The sequence below is a fragment of the Argiope bruennichi genome, chromosome 6 (genome assembly GCF_947563725.1).
Source record: "Argiope bruennichi chromosome 6, qqArgBrue1.1, whole genome shotgun sequence".
Lineage (NCBI taxonomy): Eukaryota > Metazoa > Arthropoda > Arachnida > Araneae > Araneidae > Argiope > Argiope bruennichi.
Window position 1 is genome coordinate 24,140,383 of NC_079156.1, and position 22,742 is coordinate 24,163,124.

Consider the following 22,742-nt stretch of genomic DNA (forward strand, 5'->3'; position numbering starts at 1 on the left):
GTAGGAATCTGTTCGAAAAGACCAATGCGAAACGTTCTACTTTTTTCTGCGCATTTGCAAGATCTTGGAAACTAAAAATTTCTTTCTATTTATTGATATCTCGATGAAAAATTTTTAGTCTGCTTTTTAAGAATTGGAAAAATACATAGTAAATGTTAAAATATAGTGGAAAATATTATTCAAAATAAATTTTAAAAAGGGTAAAAAATTATGATACAATTCCTGCGCCTCGAGTCTCGAACAGAAGACCAGCAAAAAAAATCGAAGGAGCGTACGTTTCTTTTCACCAAGCCACCCATCTCTAAAACCCCGCTTAATTCCAAGATTTTTTTGTTTCAAACCCTTCCAGGTTTCAAACTGTAGGAATCTGTTCGAAAAGCACAATGCTAAACGTTCTACTTTTTTCTGCGCATGTGTAAGATCTTAAAACTTAAAATTTCTTAAAATTTATTGATATTTTGAAGTAAAATTTTAAGTCTGATGTATAAGAATTAAAAAAATAATAGTTAATTCTAAATTAATATATAAAATAATTTTCAAAATAAATTTAAAAAAGAGTAAAAAATTATAAAACTATTCCTGCGTTTTTAAACTCGAACTGAAGACCAGTGAAAAGCAGGGGAAAATGCTGATTACTCTCACTGCGTTTCTGACGAGTGTTGAAAATAATAGATAAAATGTGGGAATTCTGCGTTAAAAATTTATTATAAAGAAAGGCGTTTATAATTTTCCCACACAGAAGACACTTATAAAAATTATAATTTTGATGTGGCTAATACAAATTTAATCTAATAAAATAAAGTATAAATTTCAGTTTTATGAGGATTTAATTTTTATATCTCTTACAGTTAATTTTATTTAACAAAATGAAAATATATATATATAAAGTGTTTTAAATTCCAATTTAAATGGATATAAATGATGTTTAGTTCGTTCAATATGCATGTATGTATATATAATCCATAAGCCGATACTTGAAATGAGCTAATGCATTTTTTACGTTAAAATTGTAAAAATAAATCCTGTTTTTTTTTTTTTTTTTTTTTTTTTTTGCAAAATAATAAGCGTTTTGGTTAAAATAAATAAGATTGGAATCATATTAATAATTTAAAAAATAACTGCTGGTTAACTCTCAAGAGAAAAAAAAAACATATTTTCAATGAGAAAATGTTGTTAATTACTGAAATTCCATCAAATCTGAAATATATTACCTAATTTTCTAGCTTATTTACTATCAGATGTAACTATACATAATCCAATGTACCAGCAATCGACATGTAAATGCAACATCTATACGTACTACATTAACGCTTAATTCTACAGTATCACTGCTTATCATAAAGTTTTATTCGCAGGTGATGTAGCAAATTTCTGCCTATTTTCTTAAAAGCGCTGCCAATGATTTAATGCTAATTTTCAATTTGTCCTAAATCGATGCACGAAAGAAAGCTAGAAATAAAATATACTTCTTTATATCTTATGCGTTCTTTTTTTTGTTGCTTCCCCTCCCCCTCTCCTTAATTTCTTGCCAAAAGTATATTATAATCAAAATTGAAATTACAATCTATCTATACTTATATAAAGCTCAATGTGTGTGTGTTGGCGCTCTACAGACCAGACCGTTTGACCTACAGCTACCAAATTTGGTACATGTATACCTTGGAGATCGGGAATGTGCACCTGGGGTCCCTTTTTTTTGAAATTTTAATTATTGATTAAAAACCAACTTTCCCGCCAAAAGAAATCTTCATTTCCTCACCGCCAAATGAGTAAGGCTTCAGTATTTTTTCCCACGCTAATGAGGCTAGGCTTAACATTTTTCGTCCGATTATTTCTATTTTCTTAATGTTTGATGCATTTAAAATTAAACATTTTTAATTAATTGATCTTTCAGATTCATTCTGAAGTACTTTTGAATTAAAATAAAACAGAATAAAGGAAATTAAAAATTTCTAATCTGCATAGCGTTACCCCAACTGGCGTAGAAAAATTCACGCATTTGCGTTACCGTAACTGGCGTTGAAAATTCATGCATGCGCATTGTGTTCTGATTGTTAACAACTATTTTCAACGGATGCGGACAGGACTTGATTTAAATTATTTTTAGGTTAGTTGTATGCCTTTGTAATTAAATTGTATTTATGTTAATTTAAGCATATCGTTTTTTAAGTAATTTTTTTAACCTGTTTTCGACCGATTATTTTAAATGATTCTGTTTATTTTCTTAATGTTTGATGCATTTAAAATTAAACATTGTTAATGAATCGATCTGTTCATGATGAATCTGAAAAATTTTTTTTGACAAATTCCTGATATATTACTTAAATTAAGAAAGATATTCTTTAGTGCCCATAAGGTTTAAATACTCAGTGACTCTGCTTTCAGTACTCATATTACAAAAAAAAAAAAAAAAATGCTTTGTTTCAGTAAAAAATGTTCTTATATAAATTGCAATTTAACCATTTTTCCACTTTAATTTAAAGCATAAATTCTACGGGAGTCAACAGAAAATTAGAGCGATACATATTATGTTATGACTGAAGTCCTTTATAATATTAATGAATTATATGACTATCAAAATTTGTAACTTTAAAATATTTTGATGAAGAAATTATTAAAATAGGAGTGACATAAAATGTTTGATTATTAAAATTTTAACGAATATTGAGATTGGCGAACCGGCTGGTCGCCAAAGGCGGCTAGTAGTAAATATTTTAATATTAGGCCGTGAGATAAGACTAATTTCACAGCTATGCAAGCATGATTTTTGAATTCATTTTTTTTTTAATTATGATTTACAAATGTAAGATTTCTGTTCTAAAAATCTAGCAATTCAGTCCCCCCCCCCCAAAAAAAAAATTACAATTATTTATGCTAAAACATTTCTTTTATTCTTTGGGATTTTTTTTTTTTTTTTTTTGTGAACATTGTGATTTAGAACGGTAGATAGTCTCGATTACCTTTAATGATATATAAAATATTCTTTGTGTTACTCCTGAAAACTTTTCTTCTAATTGAACTAGCCATATACGCAATCAACACAATTTTCAGCTAAAATAGTATGGTCGGAAACGCCACAACACTCGCATGTGGGGAAAAAAAAAAAAAAAAACGAAAAAGAGTAAGTACGAAATCAAGAATTATGTCATAAGAACGCGATGAAGAATTCCGAAAATGCGCTCATCCTTCCGCGTCTCACTCCTTAGCGAGATAGAATCGTCGAAAAGTGATAGTCTCAGGATACTGAAACGAATACCAAGGCGGGAAATGTGTGGAAGTGAGAAAGAATCCTGCATACTTGATATGAAAGTTGTGCAAAATAATGGGTGGCTGTCTGGAATTTAATTTTAAATATTTAATTAATCCATTAATATCAATAAAATCTATTGCACTGTTTCATAAAACACAGATATTGGTTAGAAGCAAAAGCTACTCTTTCTGTTATTATCGAAATGATTATTTTGTGAGAAAACGCTCTTGGAAAAGGGAGTTTCATATTAAATCGTGGGAAATTATAATTATTCATATCTAAGAACCTGAATTAAAATGTAACATCTGGATATGAAATTTGAGATTTTCGAGAAAAAACGCATTTACAGCAATATGCATACAAGGGAAAAATCGATTTCAGCAGCCTGGTATACGTATACCTTTAATTCGCACCAATTAAAAAAAAATGAAAGAAATAAATAAATGGCAAGCACGATTCCAATAAATTTCCATGTAATCTTGGTTTATCCAGAAAGTCTCGCACATTATATATAGCATAAGGAAATTTATGTGGCAATAAAATTAATAATTTAAGCGCAATTTTATTTTATACCAATTTTTTCCCCATATGCAGGGAAGATTCAAATTGCTTTTCGTAGAAAGAAGGTGGCTTAATGCTGAACAGAGTTCAAATTGCGTCCTTTTCAACAAAATAAGCATTTTTTTCTCGTTAACAAAGTATACGAAAAAACTAAATAGATAGTAATCCGAGATTGCCAATTCAGATAATAAAGGCTGGGTGTAACATTCCATCTACGATCTATCAACTTCTGCCATGTATAATTTTTTCAGGAATACATAATTTTTATTAAAACCTATTTAAAAAGATTATAAAATTTTTGTGTAGTAAAAAAAATATAGAAAAGCAGTTGTTTCCTAGATAGGAGAGTAACAGAGGAGGATGCAACTTAAAAAAACATAGTACTTAGTAAGAGAGGAGGTTCAGCTTTGACAGTTTGAAAAGCACAAGACCACTTTACTACAGTTTGTATTATGTAACTATTCAGAAAGTAATTTTGAAATATTTAATAATTTGGTATTCATTGATAAGTGAATAAAGATTTTTTTCATTATATTAATTCTAAATTTTTCAAATATTTTGAGGTAGAAAAAAAAAGAAAAAAAAAAAAAAAGGAAAAAAGAGCATAGCAAATAAAAAAGCAACTGAATTCACACAATTAAAATATTTTTATTTTTGCTACTGCTATTTACAGATAATTTACAAATATAAATGTAACCAAATAACATTATTCAGTAGGGCTAGAAGTGCTATTTGATTTGCTAGAAAATACATTTTTAACAGTATCCATGTAACTATCTATCTTTTGGATAAGTGGATTATTCAGTCGACTTTCTCTGGGAACAAACAGCTCATTGCCTTGCAGCCTGAACCAAGCCCAATGGATAGCAACAAGACCAGGTATTGCAACAAAAAAAAATCCATAATCTCGCATCACTCGCTTTACTGCACTCCTACAGGGCAAAAGAAATAAAACATTAAACAAAATATTAGCACAAATTATGAAATCTAATGTTCTAAATAAATATTATAGCTTAGAAAATTTTAAATATAAAATGCAAATGATTATATAATGATTAAATAAATGGCAAGCACAATTCCAATAAATTTGCATGTAATCTTGGTTTATCCAGAAAGTCTCGCACATTATATATAGTATAAGGAAATTCATGTGGGACTAAAGTTACTAATTTAAGTGCAATTTTATTTTATACCAATTTTTTCCCCATATGCAGGGAAGTTTCAAATCCCTTTTCATAGAAAGAAGGTGGCTTAATGCTTAATTGCTTTTCAACTTGCAATAAATTTTTGAATCAGTCACATAGCTCTAAAGCTAATGTGAATTTCTGAATTTCAGTTTGTAATGCCATAGGGGCCCAATACCCTAAATGGAAAGGGAAAGGAGGTGGAAAGCATGGAGTCACACAAAGTACAAAAACACTATAAAGTACAACAACAAAATACAACAACTATAAGAAATAATACAGTAGAAAGAAGGCAAATAATTAGTGACTAATATATTTTAAAGACAGTAAGGAAATGGAGGAGAAAAATAAATAACATTTTTTACCATTATATTGTTTATACATAACATAGGCTTGGAACAAAAAAAAAAAAAAAAAAAAAAAAAGTTGAAGGTCATTAAATAATGAATTGTGCCAATCACAAACATCATGAAAGAAAACAAAAACAATTAACTGAACAGTAAAATAAATAAATTTAAACAAAATGTGCTTAAGATATTAAAAATTTTATAGACTTAAAAGAAAAAAATCTCAAGAATGATAAAATTCAGTTCTGTAAGCATGAAATCTGTACTTCTATAGAAATTTGCCACATCTATTTGTTATCTTCCCTCCAGGTTAATTAATAAATAATGATCATATGAGTAGTCTTTTTGTTGAATAGGTTAACTGGACTGTAACTAGGGATGTTATTCATCGATGAATTGCTAAAAGTTTATTACAGTCTCTTTATTTTAATTTTGAGCTAAAAATAAATTTAATTTTCAAAATTTTAATTATTTTAATGACAATAATATGATTAAGGATGCAAATAAACATGCATTGATTTTATAATGTTATATAAACATTTATATCTTATGTTATACATAAAAATACCTGTTTTGGGACCAATTAAATGAATAATTTAAATATTAGTATGACAATTGTTTATTTGTTTAATAAACAATTCTCATTTAATAAATAATTTACAAAAGCCAAAATAAGAGATATAATGATTTTGCAAAAACCACAATAAGAGATATAGTGATTTTTCCTCTAAATATATTCAATATGTAATTTTGTTGGATCAGACAGTGAAATTCTTAGTTACTATTCTAATGGAGCAAAAAAATTATTTTAGACTTAGGGATTTAAATTTTTTTAAATAGGCCATGCCTATTAGACAACATTTTAAATACACCAAAAATTGAGAAAGAGAGTGTTTCAGGAGCTACTTGATTTAACATTACATCCACTTTAACTTTTTAGAAGAATTAATTTGTACAACTAAATTACTGATCAACCTGAGGCAGACAATTGGAAGTGATTTCAATAAATGATAAATTAATGTTGATTTTTTTTGGCTAAAGTAATACATTTGATCATTTTATAAAAGCCAATAAAAATTGCTATATTACTTATTCGATAAATGTAAAGGAATATAAACAGCAAATAAGAAAACTGGATATAATTACAATGAAAAGTTTAATGTTATATATAATTGTAACAGCAGATGTTAATAAGATTTAAAAAAATATATAAAAATAATTGATAATGAGACATGAACAGGTGTGCAAAAATTATATGCTTATACATATCATATGGTCAAAACTACTGATTAGTTTTTTTAAAGTCATTAGGCTAATTTTTTTAACTTCACAAAATCGCCACACATACTAAATGACGAATACTGTATAGAATATACATCTATATTAAAAATTTCACATATGCAGACTTATTATTTAATTATAATGTTAGCCATGAAAAGCAAAGTAAAAATTATGACTGTATATTGTGAAAATAAAAATTGAAAAGATAAGAGATTTATCATTTTTATTCTCTCAAACAATAACATAAAATACTATTCAACAAAATTATTTAAATCCAGATAACTTATTCACACATTTTAAAAATTATAATGCAAAAAGAATAATGCTTACTTCCCAAAGTTTTTATTTAAATATTGTATTCTTGTTTATTAACAACTTTTAAATGTATTTCTTTTAACCATTTTCTTCCAGACTTTAACAAAGGCATCTACTTGTTTTAGAAAAATATTGTATGGAATATCAACTATAATGATTGAATGATGAAATAAAATCAAATCATATTACTAACTGACCCATAATAATAAAAGACATAAAATGTTTCATTAATGAATTTTGTATCATTAGGTACTAAAATTGTATTTATCAATAATAATAATAATAATAATAATAAATACTTACATGATTAATCTCTCATAAACTATCAAATCAGAATTTCAAAAAATCAGTTTGTAAAGATATAAAATAAGTGTTAAACCTTCTGAAATAAACAAGAAAATATTTATTACAATTTCAATGAAGTAAGTAACCAATATATAACTAATGACAATGAAAACAGAACAGAAAAACTTCTATAACTTTTTGCTATCCACAAAAGAAATTTAAATCCTAAGCAAAGAGTCAACAAATTTACAAAACATTTTGATCAAAATCTGTATTTTAACCAAGAATTTACCTACTATCAAGTGATACGAAGCTTTTAATATAAATCTAGTTGGTTTCTTTAGGTTGTCAGAGAAACAAATCTTGATTAATAGAACTTGAAAACAGAGTTTAACCAATTACTTCAAACTATTAATTCATTATTAATTCATTCACACACTGATTTATTTTCAGTTATTCCACAAACTGAAATATTTAAATAAATAGCTATATGGAGATATTAAATATGTATGTATTAGAAGCATGAATTTTTGTTCAATCTGACCAAAATATGAAGTGTTCTACTCACTATTTTTTCACACTGCCATAGATGAGTTGAAATAACTTTTATATATTTTCTCCCCACATTAACAAAAATTCATAATTTATTTTTAAAAAAATTCATGTTAATTATAAACATTATTATATTATGAAAAATATTCACAAAGACAGTTGTTTTCATCTTTTACTTACAGAATCTCATTCTGTGATTCAGTTTTAAAGATAATCTATTGTTTTTAATAAGACAGAAAAAATGATACTTTATTAAATTGAACTCTATAGCTTTATAAGAAATATTTGTGGTTAAGGATAAAAATATGTTTACTTTAAGCACTTTTGGCAAATTACATATATATACGTTAATTTTTAAGCATGTTTCATAATAGAGAAACTACTAATTTAATGAAGTACTTATAAATACTATTAAACATCTGACTGTTAATATAATAATTTTAACAAATCTAGGATTTTTTTAGAAACACAAATATACATATGGAAAAAAAAAAAAAAAAAAATCTGCACTTGAACACATAGAAGATAGTCAAGAATAAGGAGGGGGGGGGGGGCATATTATGATGATAGCATTAATTTCATTTTTAGTCTTTTCTGAATTTCACTTTTCCTTTCAGTTTATTCATTCATTCTAAATCGTTCATTTTTAATCGATTTTCCCAAAAGTCATCTCCAAGTTTCAAAAACTGTGCACTTAGTTGCAAATTTTCCTTTAATATGTTTATATATCTTATGGTTACTATTATAGTGAATCTATAAAAAATAAATGACCTATAGCATTGGCTCCCACGCCCATCAGAGCCAATACTCTTTCCCCATTGTACTTAATTAAAGGGAAATCCTTCTGTTTCTTCTAGGCTATATCTTGTTTTATTTACACCACCTCATGCCATTTAATGCCAAAACTTAATCTTGTCAAGAATAAGAGCTTTTCTTAAAACTGTAGAGTCATATCAACAAACTCATTTGCAAAATCTAAAAGCTTTTGCTCATCGACAGGTTATATATATGACTGTCTATGAGTTACACAGCTATGATAATCAGCCCTTTTCAAAATTTCCTTATAGTGCCTTCATAAAGAATTTTTTTCATATTTCTCTCTGATCTCATTCACAACTTGAGATGTAGTAATCCTAAAATTGAAACACATGAATTTAAAGATATATCTCTTTTCACGAACAGTTAGCTTAAATGAAAATCTATTAAGTGACTATGAGAATATCTGATTTCAATGATTTGTAATTATTGATACCTTTTTGAATAAAAGAATAAGTTTTTTTTTCAAAAAAATATTGTCACTTTCCTAATTGTCACTTTATACGGAATATAATGCATAAAAATGAAATTAATATTATTAATATAAAATGTTTTTTTAATTTTATTTTTGTTATATATTTGTGCACAGACTTCTTCTGGTAAGTGTAGATAAGCAGAAAAATTATAGGAAGAAGGTCAAGTTTTTTTGTGCCCAAAATGCTTAATATAAAACTTTCAAATCCATACAATTCCCTTTGTCAATGATAAACAAAACTGGATTTTAACTGCTGATTACATTATTCTATATAAATGCTAACTTTTAATAATAAAAATCATGAAACAAAGCTTATAATAACTAGTAATTAAAACTTCACTTTGTTTACAAAATCAACGCAAATTAGTATTTTAAAATATTATTTATGCATGTAATATTGTTTATTCATCTACAAATTAGTCAGAAGCAATAGGAATTGTAATTTTCAACATCAGCAATTGAACTTATTCCAAAAATTCAATAAATAATAATGTAATAATAACAATATCTCGGGAGATTTAGTATTAAAGGGAGCTAGTTGTTGAAAAATAAAGCAATTTACAAAATAAACATATATTATCCTGCGTGGTTCTAATATTTTATTATTAGGGCTACGATTTAAGAAAAAAAAAAAAAAAACACCTGAAGGTTTGCGAACGTATTCCGATTTGAAATAACTATACAACAAAATAATCAAATTTAAAAATTACATAACCAAATGTTGATTATAAACAATAACAAATTAGTTAAAGTGAAAGCTACAGTTAAGATGAGAAGCGGAGATGAGCGAAATAAGTCAGAAAAAGTGAACTATCAAGTGAATTTTAAAAATTATAAATATGAGAATTTTCGGTGTATTGTAAAATCTTTCTTATTACATTTAATTCTTTACACTTGTAGAATGCAAAATACTTTTTCATTATGATTCATCAAAAGTAAAATCGTGCATATTTACATGGTAGTTCTAAATGCTGAAAGACATACTGGACTTGATTTTATGAAGAACTGCACTAATAATAAGAGATACATTTCATATCTGGTACTATAGAGATATCAATTCTTCTTTTTCATAGTTATTTGTATACAACATCCTCATTCGTAGTGGCAGCATAACTTATTCCTCTTATGGTGTCGTCTGCTTCAATTTTAATACTCTGCGAAATTGTTAGTTATGAATTTCAAATTTTGTTTTGATCTATGCTGATTGCTTACAAATAATCGAGATCGTATTTCTGGTGTATTTTGTATTGTTTTCGAGTGCCTTCAGAAATCACTGTATTTATTCATTTAACTTTCACAATCCATGTAAAAAAAAAGCATGAGCTTTATAGAAGGTATTGGTGATGAAGTGACAGTTTTTTTTGTTGTTTTGGTAGTTATCGCATTGGCGACTTTGGTTACCCTTATTGGTAATAGATATAGTAATCGGCTTTATAGTGCAAGACCTATTCGTGCACGGCCACTGGTTATACTACAGGAAACACAATCACAACAGGTAATTTAAATTATTTTGTATATGCTTTCTTATTTTTAGTTGAGAACTTTCTTTTTTTTTGTTTATGTGTGTTAGAATTTTTTTTTTACTACAATTGCTCTCAAAATAATCTCAACATTAATATTTGTACTCACTGTACCATTCATTAGATCAATTTTAATCATTATTGTGCTTGATTATTTTGCCTCTGATTAGTAGTGAGACAATTAGAAAAGAATTTACCCAAGAATTTTGCCAAATCACTGATATGCTTAATTTATTGAAGCAACATTGAAGAATATTTTGTCAGAGAACTAATTTATTGATCAGATGTGAAGAATATTTTGTTGTATATTGTATTAAATCAGGATTTAAAATTATAAACTTGCTTGTAGGTATTTAAAAGTTTATATAAGATTACATACTTTTTGATTAAATACAAATAACTTTATAATTTTAAATCTTGTCTTAACCTATAATAACAAAACAGTGATGGTTTATTTATTAAGATATATCTTCCTCTATGCCCCTCTCAATTATACAACTTTAGTGTTATAATAATTTCTATTGATACTTCTTGTAAATATGTAATTCATTGATGCAGCAAAGGCAAATTGTCCCTAGAATGCAATTAAACTTTTTTATTCCCATTCCATGGGTATAAATGGTATTCGGACCATTGGCTTATGTTTTTACTTTTTCATTATATTTGGCTTTAAAGGCATAAGTGCACTAAAAAATTGTCTGCATGACTCTCTCTAAGACTAGCAATCGGGGTATATACAGCTCCTTTCCTATCGCTGCATTATTGATGTGACTGTTATACCTTGTTTATTAGTTTTCTTTGTACATATGCTTATAATTTTTTTAAATAATTTAATTTTCTAAAAAATATTTTGTTGTGGCTCTTAGTTAATTCTGAATTTATGTAGGGTAAAATTTGCTAATTTGTTCTTTAGCATTATATAATAGTCTAGGTTTTGACATAAAGCAGGACAGGTAGAAAGCTCTGAATTTTTGCTAGTTTTTCCAAGATCTGAAAACTTTTTTGACTTAGTCTATTAGGTTAGCTGCTGTTGTGCCTTATTAATAATAAATTTTAATGATCATGAGTGTGGTGATATAATAGGATTGAAGAACTATCAGTAGGGTGATTAGAAACCTCACAAATTGTTATTCAAATAAAAGTAAAGCTGTAGTTATATAGAAATAAAATAATTGTATCAGCCTATTTATTGAGGAAACACATCTGTTCTATCCATAAAGGGGAAAAAAAAATAAAGATAGATTTTTCTTTTTAGATTTAAAAGATAAAGATAGAAAGAATATTTAAATAAAAATAAAGATAGATTTTTCTAAAAAATAGATTTTATATTTTGCTTTGTTGAGGAATACTGCTAAAAAACATAATAGTTATTAATACTAATAATTTAATTTTTGACTGGATTTTTGCAATGCTGTATTGGTGGTGAACTTCTCTTTATTTTCTATAGTTATATGACTGTGCTAGAAAATTGATTTTATCCATGGGGTTTTCAAGCTATACTATGAAAAAATTTGATTAATATTAATAATCACAAATTTTATTGTAAAGTAAACAAAAAAAGTTTGTTTTTCTTAAAGGAAATGGTGGATTCTGAAATTGCAGAATACTTGATATTTCAGTCTTTCCTCTTGAAAGTTGAATGATAGTAAAGAAATCAAAATGACCACTGAAGCATGAAATGCAAGGTTGCTTAAATAATTTTATCTTCTCTAATGTATTGAAAAAATTAAATATCTTTTTTTTTCATTTTATGAAAACAAAATGGAAGTTTGTCATTATAAATGCTAATTTCAAACTTTATTCTTTTTTTTCGATGAATACTTTTTTTTATTTTGGAAATTTAATGCAATGCATTTGTGATTATTTTTTATCTTCCTTTCTTTTTTCTTTTAGCCATAATGCTCATGATAGAAGTTTTTTTTATATATATATTATTGTCATTCAATTTAATTATGAAATGAAAATAGTTTTTAATTGCTACTGAAATTTGATGCCATAATTCTCTTTAAGGATGAAATAAAACTTATTAAAATTTATTAGATCCATAACATGCAATATGATATAATATTTTGATAAAATTCTCAAAATTTTTCTTTAGAAAGTTTGTAATGATGTGATTGGAAACTATATACAATAAAATAATTTTTCTTTTTAATTTTTTTATACAATAGTTGTTTATATTTTATAACTTTACTTGAGAATCCTTCCATTTGTTTTTTAGTTTTTAAATGAATTATGCTAAAATTCATACTTAAATAAATCAAGATTATAAAAATAGATCAAAGATAATACAAATTAAATCAAGAAAATTATAACTGTTTCTCTTTTTTTCATTCTTCTTATTATATATATTAAGATAATCTCTATATCATATCAGCTCTTGGGGAAATTATTCTAAGGTGGTATAGTTTCCCATTCTTGTTATGCATTTGAAATGTTAACTTTGAATTATTGTTAGTTCTGCTTTTTTTTTGTTTGTTTAACATCAAAAAGAAGAAAAAAGCATTTTGAAAACTTTCTTTAAAATATTGAGACATTTTTTATCATTTGTTACAGAGATTGAGTATATTGCTTTAGCTTTACAGTAATTAAAATGCAAGCTAACTTTGCAAAATATCATAACCATTAGTTAAGTAGTGGTCTTTCTCCATCTTTGTGTTGTAAGAATTGCTTTACTTAATATGCTATAGTCAGAAACATTTCCAAATTCATAGTACATGAAAATCCTCAGGAAATTGTATCACCAATTAGTATGCAAGGTATATTGATAAATAAGCAAAGTTTGCAGTTATCTAAGGTTAAGGTATCTCCAGTCTTTTTTTTTTTTTTTTTTTTTTTTTTTTTTTGCTTTTTTTTCAAATAAATTTTATTTACAAAGTTCATGCTTTTAAACTTATTCAAATAAAATCAAATATTGTTTAAACTTTGTATTATATGATGAATGGATTATATGATTAAATCAGATCAGATGATTACATTGTACATTTAGATTGGGTTTTAAAAAAAGTTTTGCCTTCTTTTTTTTTTTTTATGAAAATTACCTTTTATTTAATATTTTGTCAGCAAGTTACTAGAAGTAACTTTCATTGAAAATACTCTGAAATTAAATATGTTATTTCATTTTGACCAAATTTACTACTTAAACTGCATTTACCGAGACTGAAAATCAGTTTTTAAAAAATAGATATGGAAATTGGGCAAAATAGGGGGAAGTCACAACTTTCACCCCTCCCCCCCATCACAACTAATGGTCCTTTGAAGATTTAATTCAACTTCAATCATAATCTTGAGATACTGAAGTCAAGAGTGTTTTACATAGCCAATATTTCTTCTGAAATTTCTAAAGCTTCTCTTTATTAGATGATCTTATAATTCCAATATTAATTACTTAAAAATATATCACCTTGAAAATAATGCTCTTATTATACAAGATTTCTGAATATTATCTATTATTTCATTAACTTGGTATTTAAATATTTAAAATATGTTAAAAAAAACTTTTATATTTTCATAATTTTATTTAAAGAAAATTTAATTAAGTGTTTTTTTTATACATGAAATACTGCAAACAACTCTAGAAGGCACCTTCAATTACATGCTTTATTATTTATATTTGTTGCAATATGTATTACTTAAAACTATTTACATAGAGATTAAATTGAAATTTCTAATACCTAAAAATATAGTTTTTGAAATCTGCCCGAGAAAAGTTGGTGTTGAATCTTACATTCTCTAAAACCCCTCACATAGCTTAATCTATACCTGCTTAATCTACCTTAATCTGCACAGAAAGAATTGCCTGTCAGGTAATTGTTTCTGTATAAATGAAGTATTTTGTGTTCCTAGATGTCTTTGGTTTATAGAAAGTTTTCCTTAAATAAAAAATTGCTGTAGAGCTTTATTATTATACATTATTCACATTTTCAGCATTTAAAGCTGTAATTTGTTCAAACATATCTGTTACTATACTGAACATTATAATTACTTTCAAAACTATTAAGCTTTGTGTAATAACAGGTCACTTAACATTTTCCTTCAGTAAATGTTCTCTGGCAAAAGGATACATTTTGATGACTGCCCTTTTAATTATTAAAGAAAAGTCATTCCTTACAAATATTTATGCATGGTACTTTCAATTTAGTGGAAAAATACATAGAATTGAAATGGTATTTTATTCTAAACAATATGAAATTTTGATATAACATTTTATTTATCTTTTAAACTACACAGAGATTAAGATGAATCCTTCTTTCCTAGCTTTCAATAGTCGAAGAAAATCACATTATTAAATATTTGATGAAAGAATGAAATAAGTTTGAATTTCAAGACAATACTGTGTTCTATTGTTGGAAATTAATTTTAAAAATTTTAATTTTTTTTAATTCAAGAAAGGTTTGCATGTCTATTAGGTTAGTATAATTAAAAAGGCAATTTTTAAAATTTTGGAATGGGGTAAAATTTACTTTTGTGGAACAATTTTTTCTGGAGTTATCATGAAAAAGATACAAAAATTCAACTTAATTTTTTATTGAGTAAAATACTCCAATGTACACATTCTCATCCTCCAAGTAGTAGGTCAAACAATCTTGTCTATAGAATATCAACACATATTCATATAGATATCATTAAAAATCTATCATTAATAATTGTATCTGAAGAAAATATTGTGCATTCTTGAAAGTTTATGCTGAATTACATAATATGTATAGATTGAAATTGTATTTGCTCTAACTTTTTTTCTCTTTAAGTTCTTAAATCTTTATCTGATCAATCTCTTCAGAATCATCAAAATCTTTCTATTCATGCAGGAACTCTAATTTTAAATACAATCCTATAAAGAAGGATTTTTTTTTTTAAGTTGAAACTTGAAATCCACATTCTCTGCCACATTTTTGTTACTGGAATCCATGCTCCATATTCACAACTCAATTTTTTTAATGAAATAATGTACTTGCATGTAATTAATTGTATGTATGTGTATCTTGCATGTATTAATTCAATATTATGTTCAAGTATTTAATAAAATGTGATTTCTACTTTTTTACTTTTATTATTTAATGTTTGACTGTTATGTTATATATGACATCTAGAAAATTTTCATTTTATAAATATCACTGACAATAAGTACTTTTTTTCCTTTTATTTATTTTGCAAGTTGATGTCATGGAAAAGTAGGAGGAAACTATCTTTTGAAATTTTCTTAAAATGAAAATAAACTGTTATGCCTTTATGTAGTAAATGATGTTTACTTGTGTATTTTTATATAGTAAATGCATAACAATATTAAAATATTAATTTTGCACTTAGTTTGACTTTTTTTTAAACATAACATTAAATAACTTTTATTCTTCATTCATGTTAGGCACAACTAAGAGAAATTCCAAATACAGAACCTCCTGAAAGCAGTGGGAATCTTTCAAATGATCAGTTAAGGCCTTCCAGAGAAAGTAGATGTCAAGACCTCTCTTCCAATGAAGTAGGAACAATGGATATATAATTTTTATATAAAAACTTTGACATCTTTCTTATGTATTTTTTATATTTAGTTTTATTGCTGATTAAATAGTATTTTTTTTAAATTCTCTGTCATCTAAATTAGGCACCACAGGCAGAAATTCCAAATACAGAAACTCCTCCAAGCTGTAGAAATAGACATAATCAACCATGGGGTTTCAGAAACACCAATCAAGCCACTTCTCATGAAGAAGGAGTTGAAGATATTAGTGAAGATACTGAGGACCAAAATAGTTCTGATGAAATGAGACAATCTGAAGTACATCCAGAGAACCAGGAAAGGGAAACACCAACTGCTCCACCAGAGGAGGAGTGTAATGAGAACAGTGAACAAAGAACAGAATCAACTTCCTTGGGTATTCGAATTAGATTGAAATATTTAGATGATACAGAAAGGACTGTTAGATCAAATCCTTCTGTAAGCATAGGGGAATTTAAAAGGTAAGAGCACCAATAATTATGCCATTTTTGTTATTGAATAGTGTACAATTTTTCAAACTTGACAAATTACACATTAAAACAAATTATTAATCTGCTATATATACCTTCTAATGTAGCTTTATTCTTATTGAAAAATTGCCTTTTTTTGTATTTTCAAATATTACTCTGATTTCTGCTTTACATTGAAAAAAAGAGAAGAATTGTGTATGTTATATAATATATGCATAAATCATCATCAACTACTATAATTAAAAGAGAGAGAAATCTTCTTAAAAAAGTGAGTCGGGAAAACATTTAAACCAAATAAAATTTTCTAAAATATTTTCAAGTAATTAGCATCACATTGATTTATAGATTTATTCAATTTAATAAATATCATTAATTCAAAATTTATAAAACATTTTTTTATATTTGATAATATTAAATTTTTCTCTTTTGTCCAAACATGGGAATTCTAATGCAAAGATCAATAAGAATTCAAGTTGTATTTGATTTTATCATTGAGTAATACCATTTCTCTATCGCATCCCTAAAAAATTTGTTTGGGGTTTTTAAAAATCATTACAGTTTTCTTCATATAAAATATGAATTTCATCTTTCAGTTCATTATTGTTTTTTGTATTTAAAAAAATCTTTATCATAAAATATTTTGATTAAATAAAAATCCTTTTTTTTTACTGCATGTTTGCTATTGTTTATGAATAAAAATCAATAGTATAAAACTTTTAAATTCTTTTGTTCAAATATCCAAAGAATTCCTATATTCATATCTGTGTTTAATTTACCATAACTATTTGAATTGAGATAGAAAACTTTCTGACTTTTAGTTTTTTAAAAGAGTAACATAAACATGCACACAATGCTTTTACACAAAAGCATTCTTCAAGTATTCTCTTCAGTGTAGGTTTAAAAAAAATCTTATTAGGAATTTTAAATATTTTATTTGTTTAGATTATTTTTATGAAACTGAGTATAATGATGATTTAAATCAGAAAGATATCCAGTGATTTAAACATTATAAAGACTATTTTTTTAATGTTTATTCCTAATATTTATCAAAATTTTAAAATTGATCACTATTTTTAAGAGTTCTGTTTAATGAGGGAGCTGTGAGTTAAAGAACAATGTTTATAGGGATCTTATATTCACTGTATTATGTTTTTGTAAATTAATTTATTTTATTTTGCTATTTAATAATCCTTAAAAGTAATAGTCAGATCTTGAATATAAAACTTTTTTATTTTTATTAAATTTAGTAATCTTATTTAAAAAAATTAGAATAATTTATATATATAATATTTGCATTATGAAAGAATAAGCTAAAAGAAACATGCATTTTTATTCATGTATCATTATGATAAATTTCCATGAAGTTTAATCTTTATAATATCATAGCATTATTTAAAATTTAATATATATATATATATATATATATATATACTAAGTTTATATTCACGTAATTTAAAAGTGCAGGTTTAGTATATATTTGGCACACAAGGAAATAAAAGAACTATAAAAAAGAATAGAGAATAGACATCTTAAATAAAATGTTGCAGATTTAGTTTATGTGTGAAAGTGGGGACCGCTAATGCTTTTTCTTTGAATAACTTAAATACATTAAAACTTTCAAGATATGCTATCACATTATAATAACAAGTAATTAATTAATATTATATATTATAATATGTTATTTAATATATGTTAATAATAAATTTTTTTATTATAGTTATTCAAATGGTATAAAATTTTTAAAAATATGTATGAGGAATAAAATATTAATATGAGATTCAATACAAATTTTTTAAATAATTAAAATGTTAATTAATAACACAACAGAATCGTATAATGTACATTACCATATGTATATTACAATATATATACTATTACTAATGTTATACTATAACTTATGATTACTTATTTTTATTTCAGAAATCATTTTCAAGAAGATTTAGCTAATAATAAAATTGTTCGCCTCATTTTCTGTGGACATCTTCTTAGAGACAATTCAACACTTGAGTCTTATCGTGTTGTTGATAATTCTGTAATACATGTTCAAATATTACAAGCACAAACTGACCAAAATAGATCTCCTGTCAGCCAAAATACAGAGTTAGACCTAAGCAATTTCCTTTGGCCTTTAGTGTCCATTCTTCTTGGAATATGCTGGGTTTTCTATTTTAAATATCCAGAGTTTTTTAATTTACTTTCAATAGGACTTTTACTCCTATTCACAAGTGGCTTTGTTTTCCTATACAGCCAGTTACGTATACGCTGAAAAATACCAAGATGGCAGTAGAAAATCAAATGCATTTAAATTCCTGCTTAAATGCTTTATGAAGGGTAAAAGAATGAAAATGTGTCACTTCATAACTTTTATGTATATTTAAATTAAAATGTGTTTAATCTAATTGATTTTATAAATCTTAAGTTGTAATTTTTATTAGAAAGGAAATTTGTTTGCTTTAATAATTAATCTAAAACTGCAATTGCTGAATGAATCAAACTCTATTAGAGAAGAGATTAGAATTTTTTTTTATATATAATATAATAGTATTGTTATTTATGAGCTACTAAGTATACAGAAATACAATAAAATTTGTTAAATCTGTGCGTCATTGTAAATTACAAATTAAAAAATTATTGTAAACTAATTTGTTATCTTTAAGAATGTTAATGCTGTATAAAAAATGAAAGAATATTTTATAAAATGTCTTTCGGTTGTTAAGAAATGCACAAATTTTATTGATAAGTTATCAAAAGAGTTTAAAAGTTACCAATTGTGCCAATTATTTCAAAATAATAAAAATGTGATAATATCATATAAAAGAAGATATTCTTAACTACTATGAGTATATTTTATTTTCTAATATTCAGTATTCTTTATAAGCCAATGAAAGTGAGTACATTAATTTGTCTTCAGCTTACTGAATTATTGCACCTGTTTGTAAGTTCCATTAGATTAAAGATTCCACAAATGTCTGAAAGTATTTATTGTATCCTGTTATGTTTATGTTCTTGTTTTAATGGAATGCACAACTCAACATGAACATTTAATGTTTTGTTACTGTTCAAAGAAAGTCTGTATTTTTATGTGATGGAAAAGAACTATGTAAAAATTATCATATGTTTTCTTTTGTTATATTTTCCTTTTTCTTCAAACAAGTAAATCACTAAAATGTCTTGACATTTTATTTGGGTTGAAAGGAATAGTCAGATATTATGTATCCTTATATGAATATAGTACTTTTCAATTCGAAGAATGTTACTTAAACATGTGATTACAAAAGAAATCTGTCACTTTGTAAACAGCATATTTGTCATACTTTCACCATTTAAAAATAAAATTTTAAAAAACTGTGCTGTTATGTTTCTTAAAAAAAAGTGTGGATACATTTTTTTTTTCTGTGTATAAAAGGCTAAGCTTTTATTTATGAACAACACAAATGTTCTATCAGAATACTTTTTTATCATGTTTATAAATCTAGTGCAATAGGCCAGGTATGATTAACTTATCTCATGGAGCTCCAATATGCTGTTCTAGACGCAAAGTTACATCAGAATATGGCAAAAGGAGATGCTGAATTAGGAGTTTTCTTCATCATCTAAACACATTTCAAAATTAAGAGATTCATCCCAAAATAGCTCTTCTTTAAAAATGGAACATTGTTTTAACTAAACTAAAATCTAATCTGTCCAGTTACTTTATAGATTTTACTTATTCGTCTGCCACATTGTAACACCCATTTGTGATGGTTAGATAGATTTCTGAAGAGGAAAGGCAAAAGCAGCCGATATTGCAGACAGTCCAAAAGGAAGACTTACTTTATTTTTTAAAGGGCTTAAAAAGACGAAAGCACATACATTTTCTCTATACTCTGTTTCACCCTAACTTGGCAGTATTGTAAAAGGTAGAAAATGTGACGCTCCGAGTTGGGAAAGAGTTCCCCATCAATTCCGACTTTAAAATAGTTAAAATGCGCAGAAATTTATCAAATAATATCATAAATTACAGAAATCCTTTTTCTATCAATATGTATTTAAAATTATTCTCAAGTTAGAAGTGCTTATATGTTAAGTATTTTGTAAATAAAGCGAACGAATAAAAGATTGTCATAATGAATTCCACTTTGGCTAGAACCGGTCTTCAAGGTCAAATATTTGGCGCGCTTTTTTTTTTTTTATGTTTCCGACAACTTAACTTCATTCAGTTCGCAACCATTATCATCTTTCGTACTTTTTTATTCTCGCTTTTTTAGCAGCTGATATTCTTGATACTATTAATCGCATTAGTAGTTATTAGTTTTGTTTGGTGAATATTTATTCGATTCGTCATTTCTATTAACTTCTAAAATGTTTGAAAAAGAGAAAGTGTTATCACCGACTATGCTGTGCACACCTTCAAGACGAGTGAAACCAACAAAAAGTGTAGCACGCAGAAACATATTAAATGTTTATTCTCGACTCCGAGAAAACCCTTAAGATTCTATCAATCAAATCGTCGATAAAGTTTTGCAATGAACAGTTTTCCTTTTGAAAAAAGAAATAAAGGCATCCTTTAAGTACCCCTGGAAAGAAGCGACCAGGCTTAGTAGATAAACATTCAGGTCTTGTAAAATACGATGACATTCTGTTTTTGACGAAAAAATCCATGCATTTTTTTGCAGAAATGAGATCCCAACATTAGATAAAGTTTTATAAGATGTGAACGATAATACAGATATCTTTTCGAAAAACATTAGCCGAACTACGCTTTACAGAATATTAAAAGATATATTGTTTTCTTTTGAGAAACGGTGAAATGAAATGAATTAACTTTAATGATTTATTAAAATAATGTGTCAATAATATTGAAAAAATAATGAAAATAAGGAAACAATTAATTCTTCGATAAAGTGATAATATGATAAAGTAAATAAATATTTACTATTTGGCGAAAAATTTGCGAGATAAAGTTTCGCCAGCGATCTGCATTTCTAGTAACTTTGTACTTTAAAGTAACCCTGTTCCCCTGACGACGACTGCGATTCGGCATGCCTAGAATATACACTACTGCCAAGTTAGGGTGAAACAGAGTATAGAATAGAATTTTTATTTTCAGACTGTTTAGATCATAATTTAAAGAATGAAACTTTTCTACAGTAATGGTGACCAAAAAATTCGATTTTTCTAGAATTAGAGTTATTAACACTTAAATCCACTTACTGTTTAAAATGAATTCAGAAGCTACCAAAGAGGTTGCTTAATTCCTTATATGGCAAAAGACTAGAGCTTCAAGTAACCTGTTAAATATAAATATACAAATATTTTAGAGAATATTAACAAATATTTCTTTTTAGGTAAAATATATAGAGGGAAATTATTATCTGAAATAAACATAAAAAATTATGGCTTCATGGAATAAAACTATACACCATTCTCATAAGATATTGATTATTCTTGAAGGTGATTTTAAATCATATTAGCAGCACATTTTCCAGAGGGAAAAAAATTGATTTAATGTTTCTGCATGTATAAGATGTCACTTGAAGAAAATCCAATCCTTTGAAAGTAGATTTTTATTATATACTTTGATTCACTCAACAGAAAATTCTCAAAAATTGTTATTACCTTTTTGATAAAAAGGGGCATGTAATTATTCTTTAAGTCTAAAATATAACTGGCTCAGTAGCTTATTTTTAAACTATTAGAAATAAACATATATTTCTAATAGGAAATTTACTTTAAAGAAATTATATTTTATGTTGCTTGAATCAATAAGTATAATGTTGAAAAATTAGAAAATCTACATTATACTGTAGCATTCTAGAAATCTCCAGTTCTGTCAGTCATATATATGAAAATATTCTTGACACTGATGTTTTAAATAAAAGAGAAAATATATTATTTAAACTGAGAAACTCTGAATATCACTTTTTAGGTGATTTTTTACAACTGCTATATGAATTCTAATGCAAAAATTAGAGGAAAGTATATAAAAGCAAATTACACATTAACTTATTAGTTTTTGATTTTTTTTAATTATTACTTGATGTGAGGAGGTATTATTACTGCTTCAAAAAGACTTAATATCTTAATATTTGATTATTTATATAAAAGAAATACAGCATGTTTATATTTAATTATTTTAATTAACCCTTAATATGGTATAATAGTAGAAATCGAAACATTTTTGGGGGGATTTTTATTACTCTAAACTAGCAT

General features: G+C 26.0%; 1 protein-coding gene and 1 long non-coding RNA gene across 2 annotated transcripts; one reads left to right on the forward strand and one right to left on the reverse strand.

Annotated features, from left to right (window-relative positions):
- Positions 1-4,439: 4,439 nt before the first annotated feature.
- On the reverse strand, positions 4,440-9,809 carry LOC129973013 (uncharacterized). Its single transcript, XR_008784927.1, has 3 exons — positions 9,709-9,809; positions 7,242-7,320; positions 4,440-4,743 (listed from the first exon to the last, which is right to left on the reverse strand). It is a non-coding gene; the product is annotated as an uncharacterized LOC129973013 (long non-coding RNA).
- Positions 9,810-10,118: 309 nt separating this feature from the next.
- LOC129973079 (transmembrane and ubiquitin-like domain-containing protein 1) lies at positions 10,119-19,887 on the forward strand. Its single transcript, XM_056087455.1, has 4 exons — positions 10,119-10,561; positions 15,949-16,062; positions 16,186-16,541; positions 18,471-19,887. The coding sequence occupies exons 1-4, from the start codon at positions 10,385-10,387 to the stop codon at positions 18,814-18,816; spliced, it is 993 nt and encodes a 330-aa protein (XP_055943430.1). The 5' UTR covers positions 10,119-10,384; the 3' UTR covers positions 18,817-19,887.
- The last annotated feature ends 2,855 nt before the right edge of the window (positions 19,888-22,742 follow it).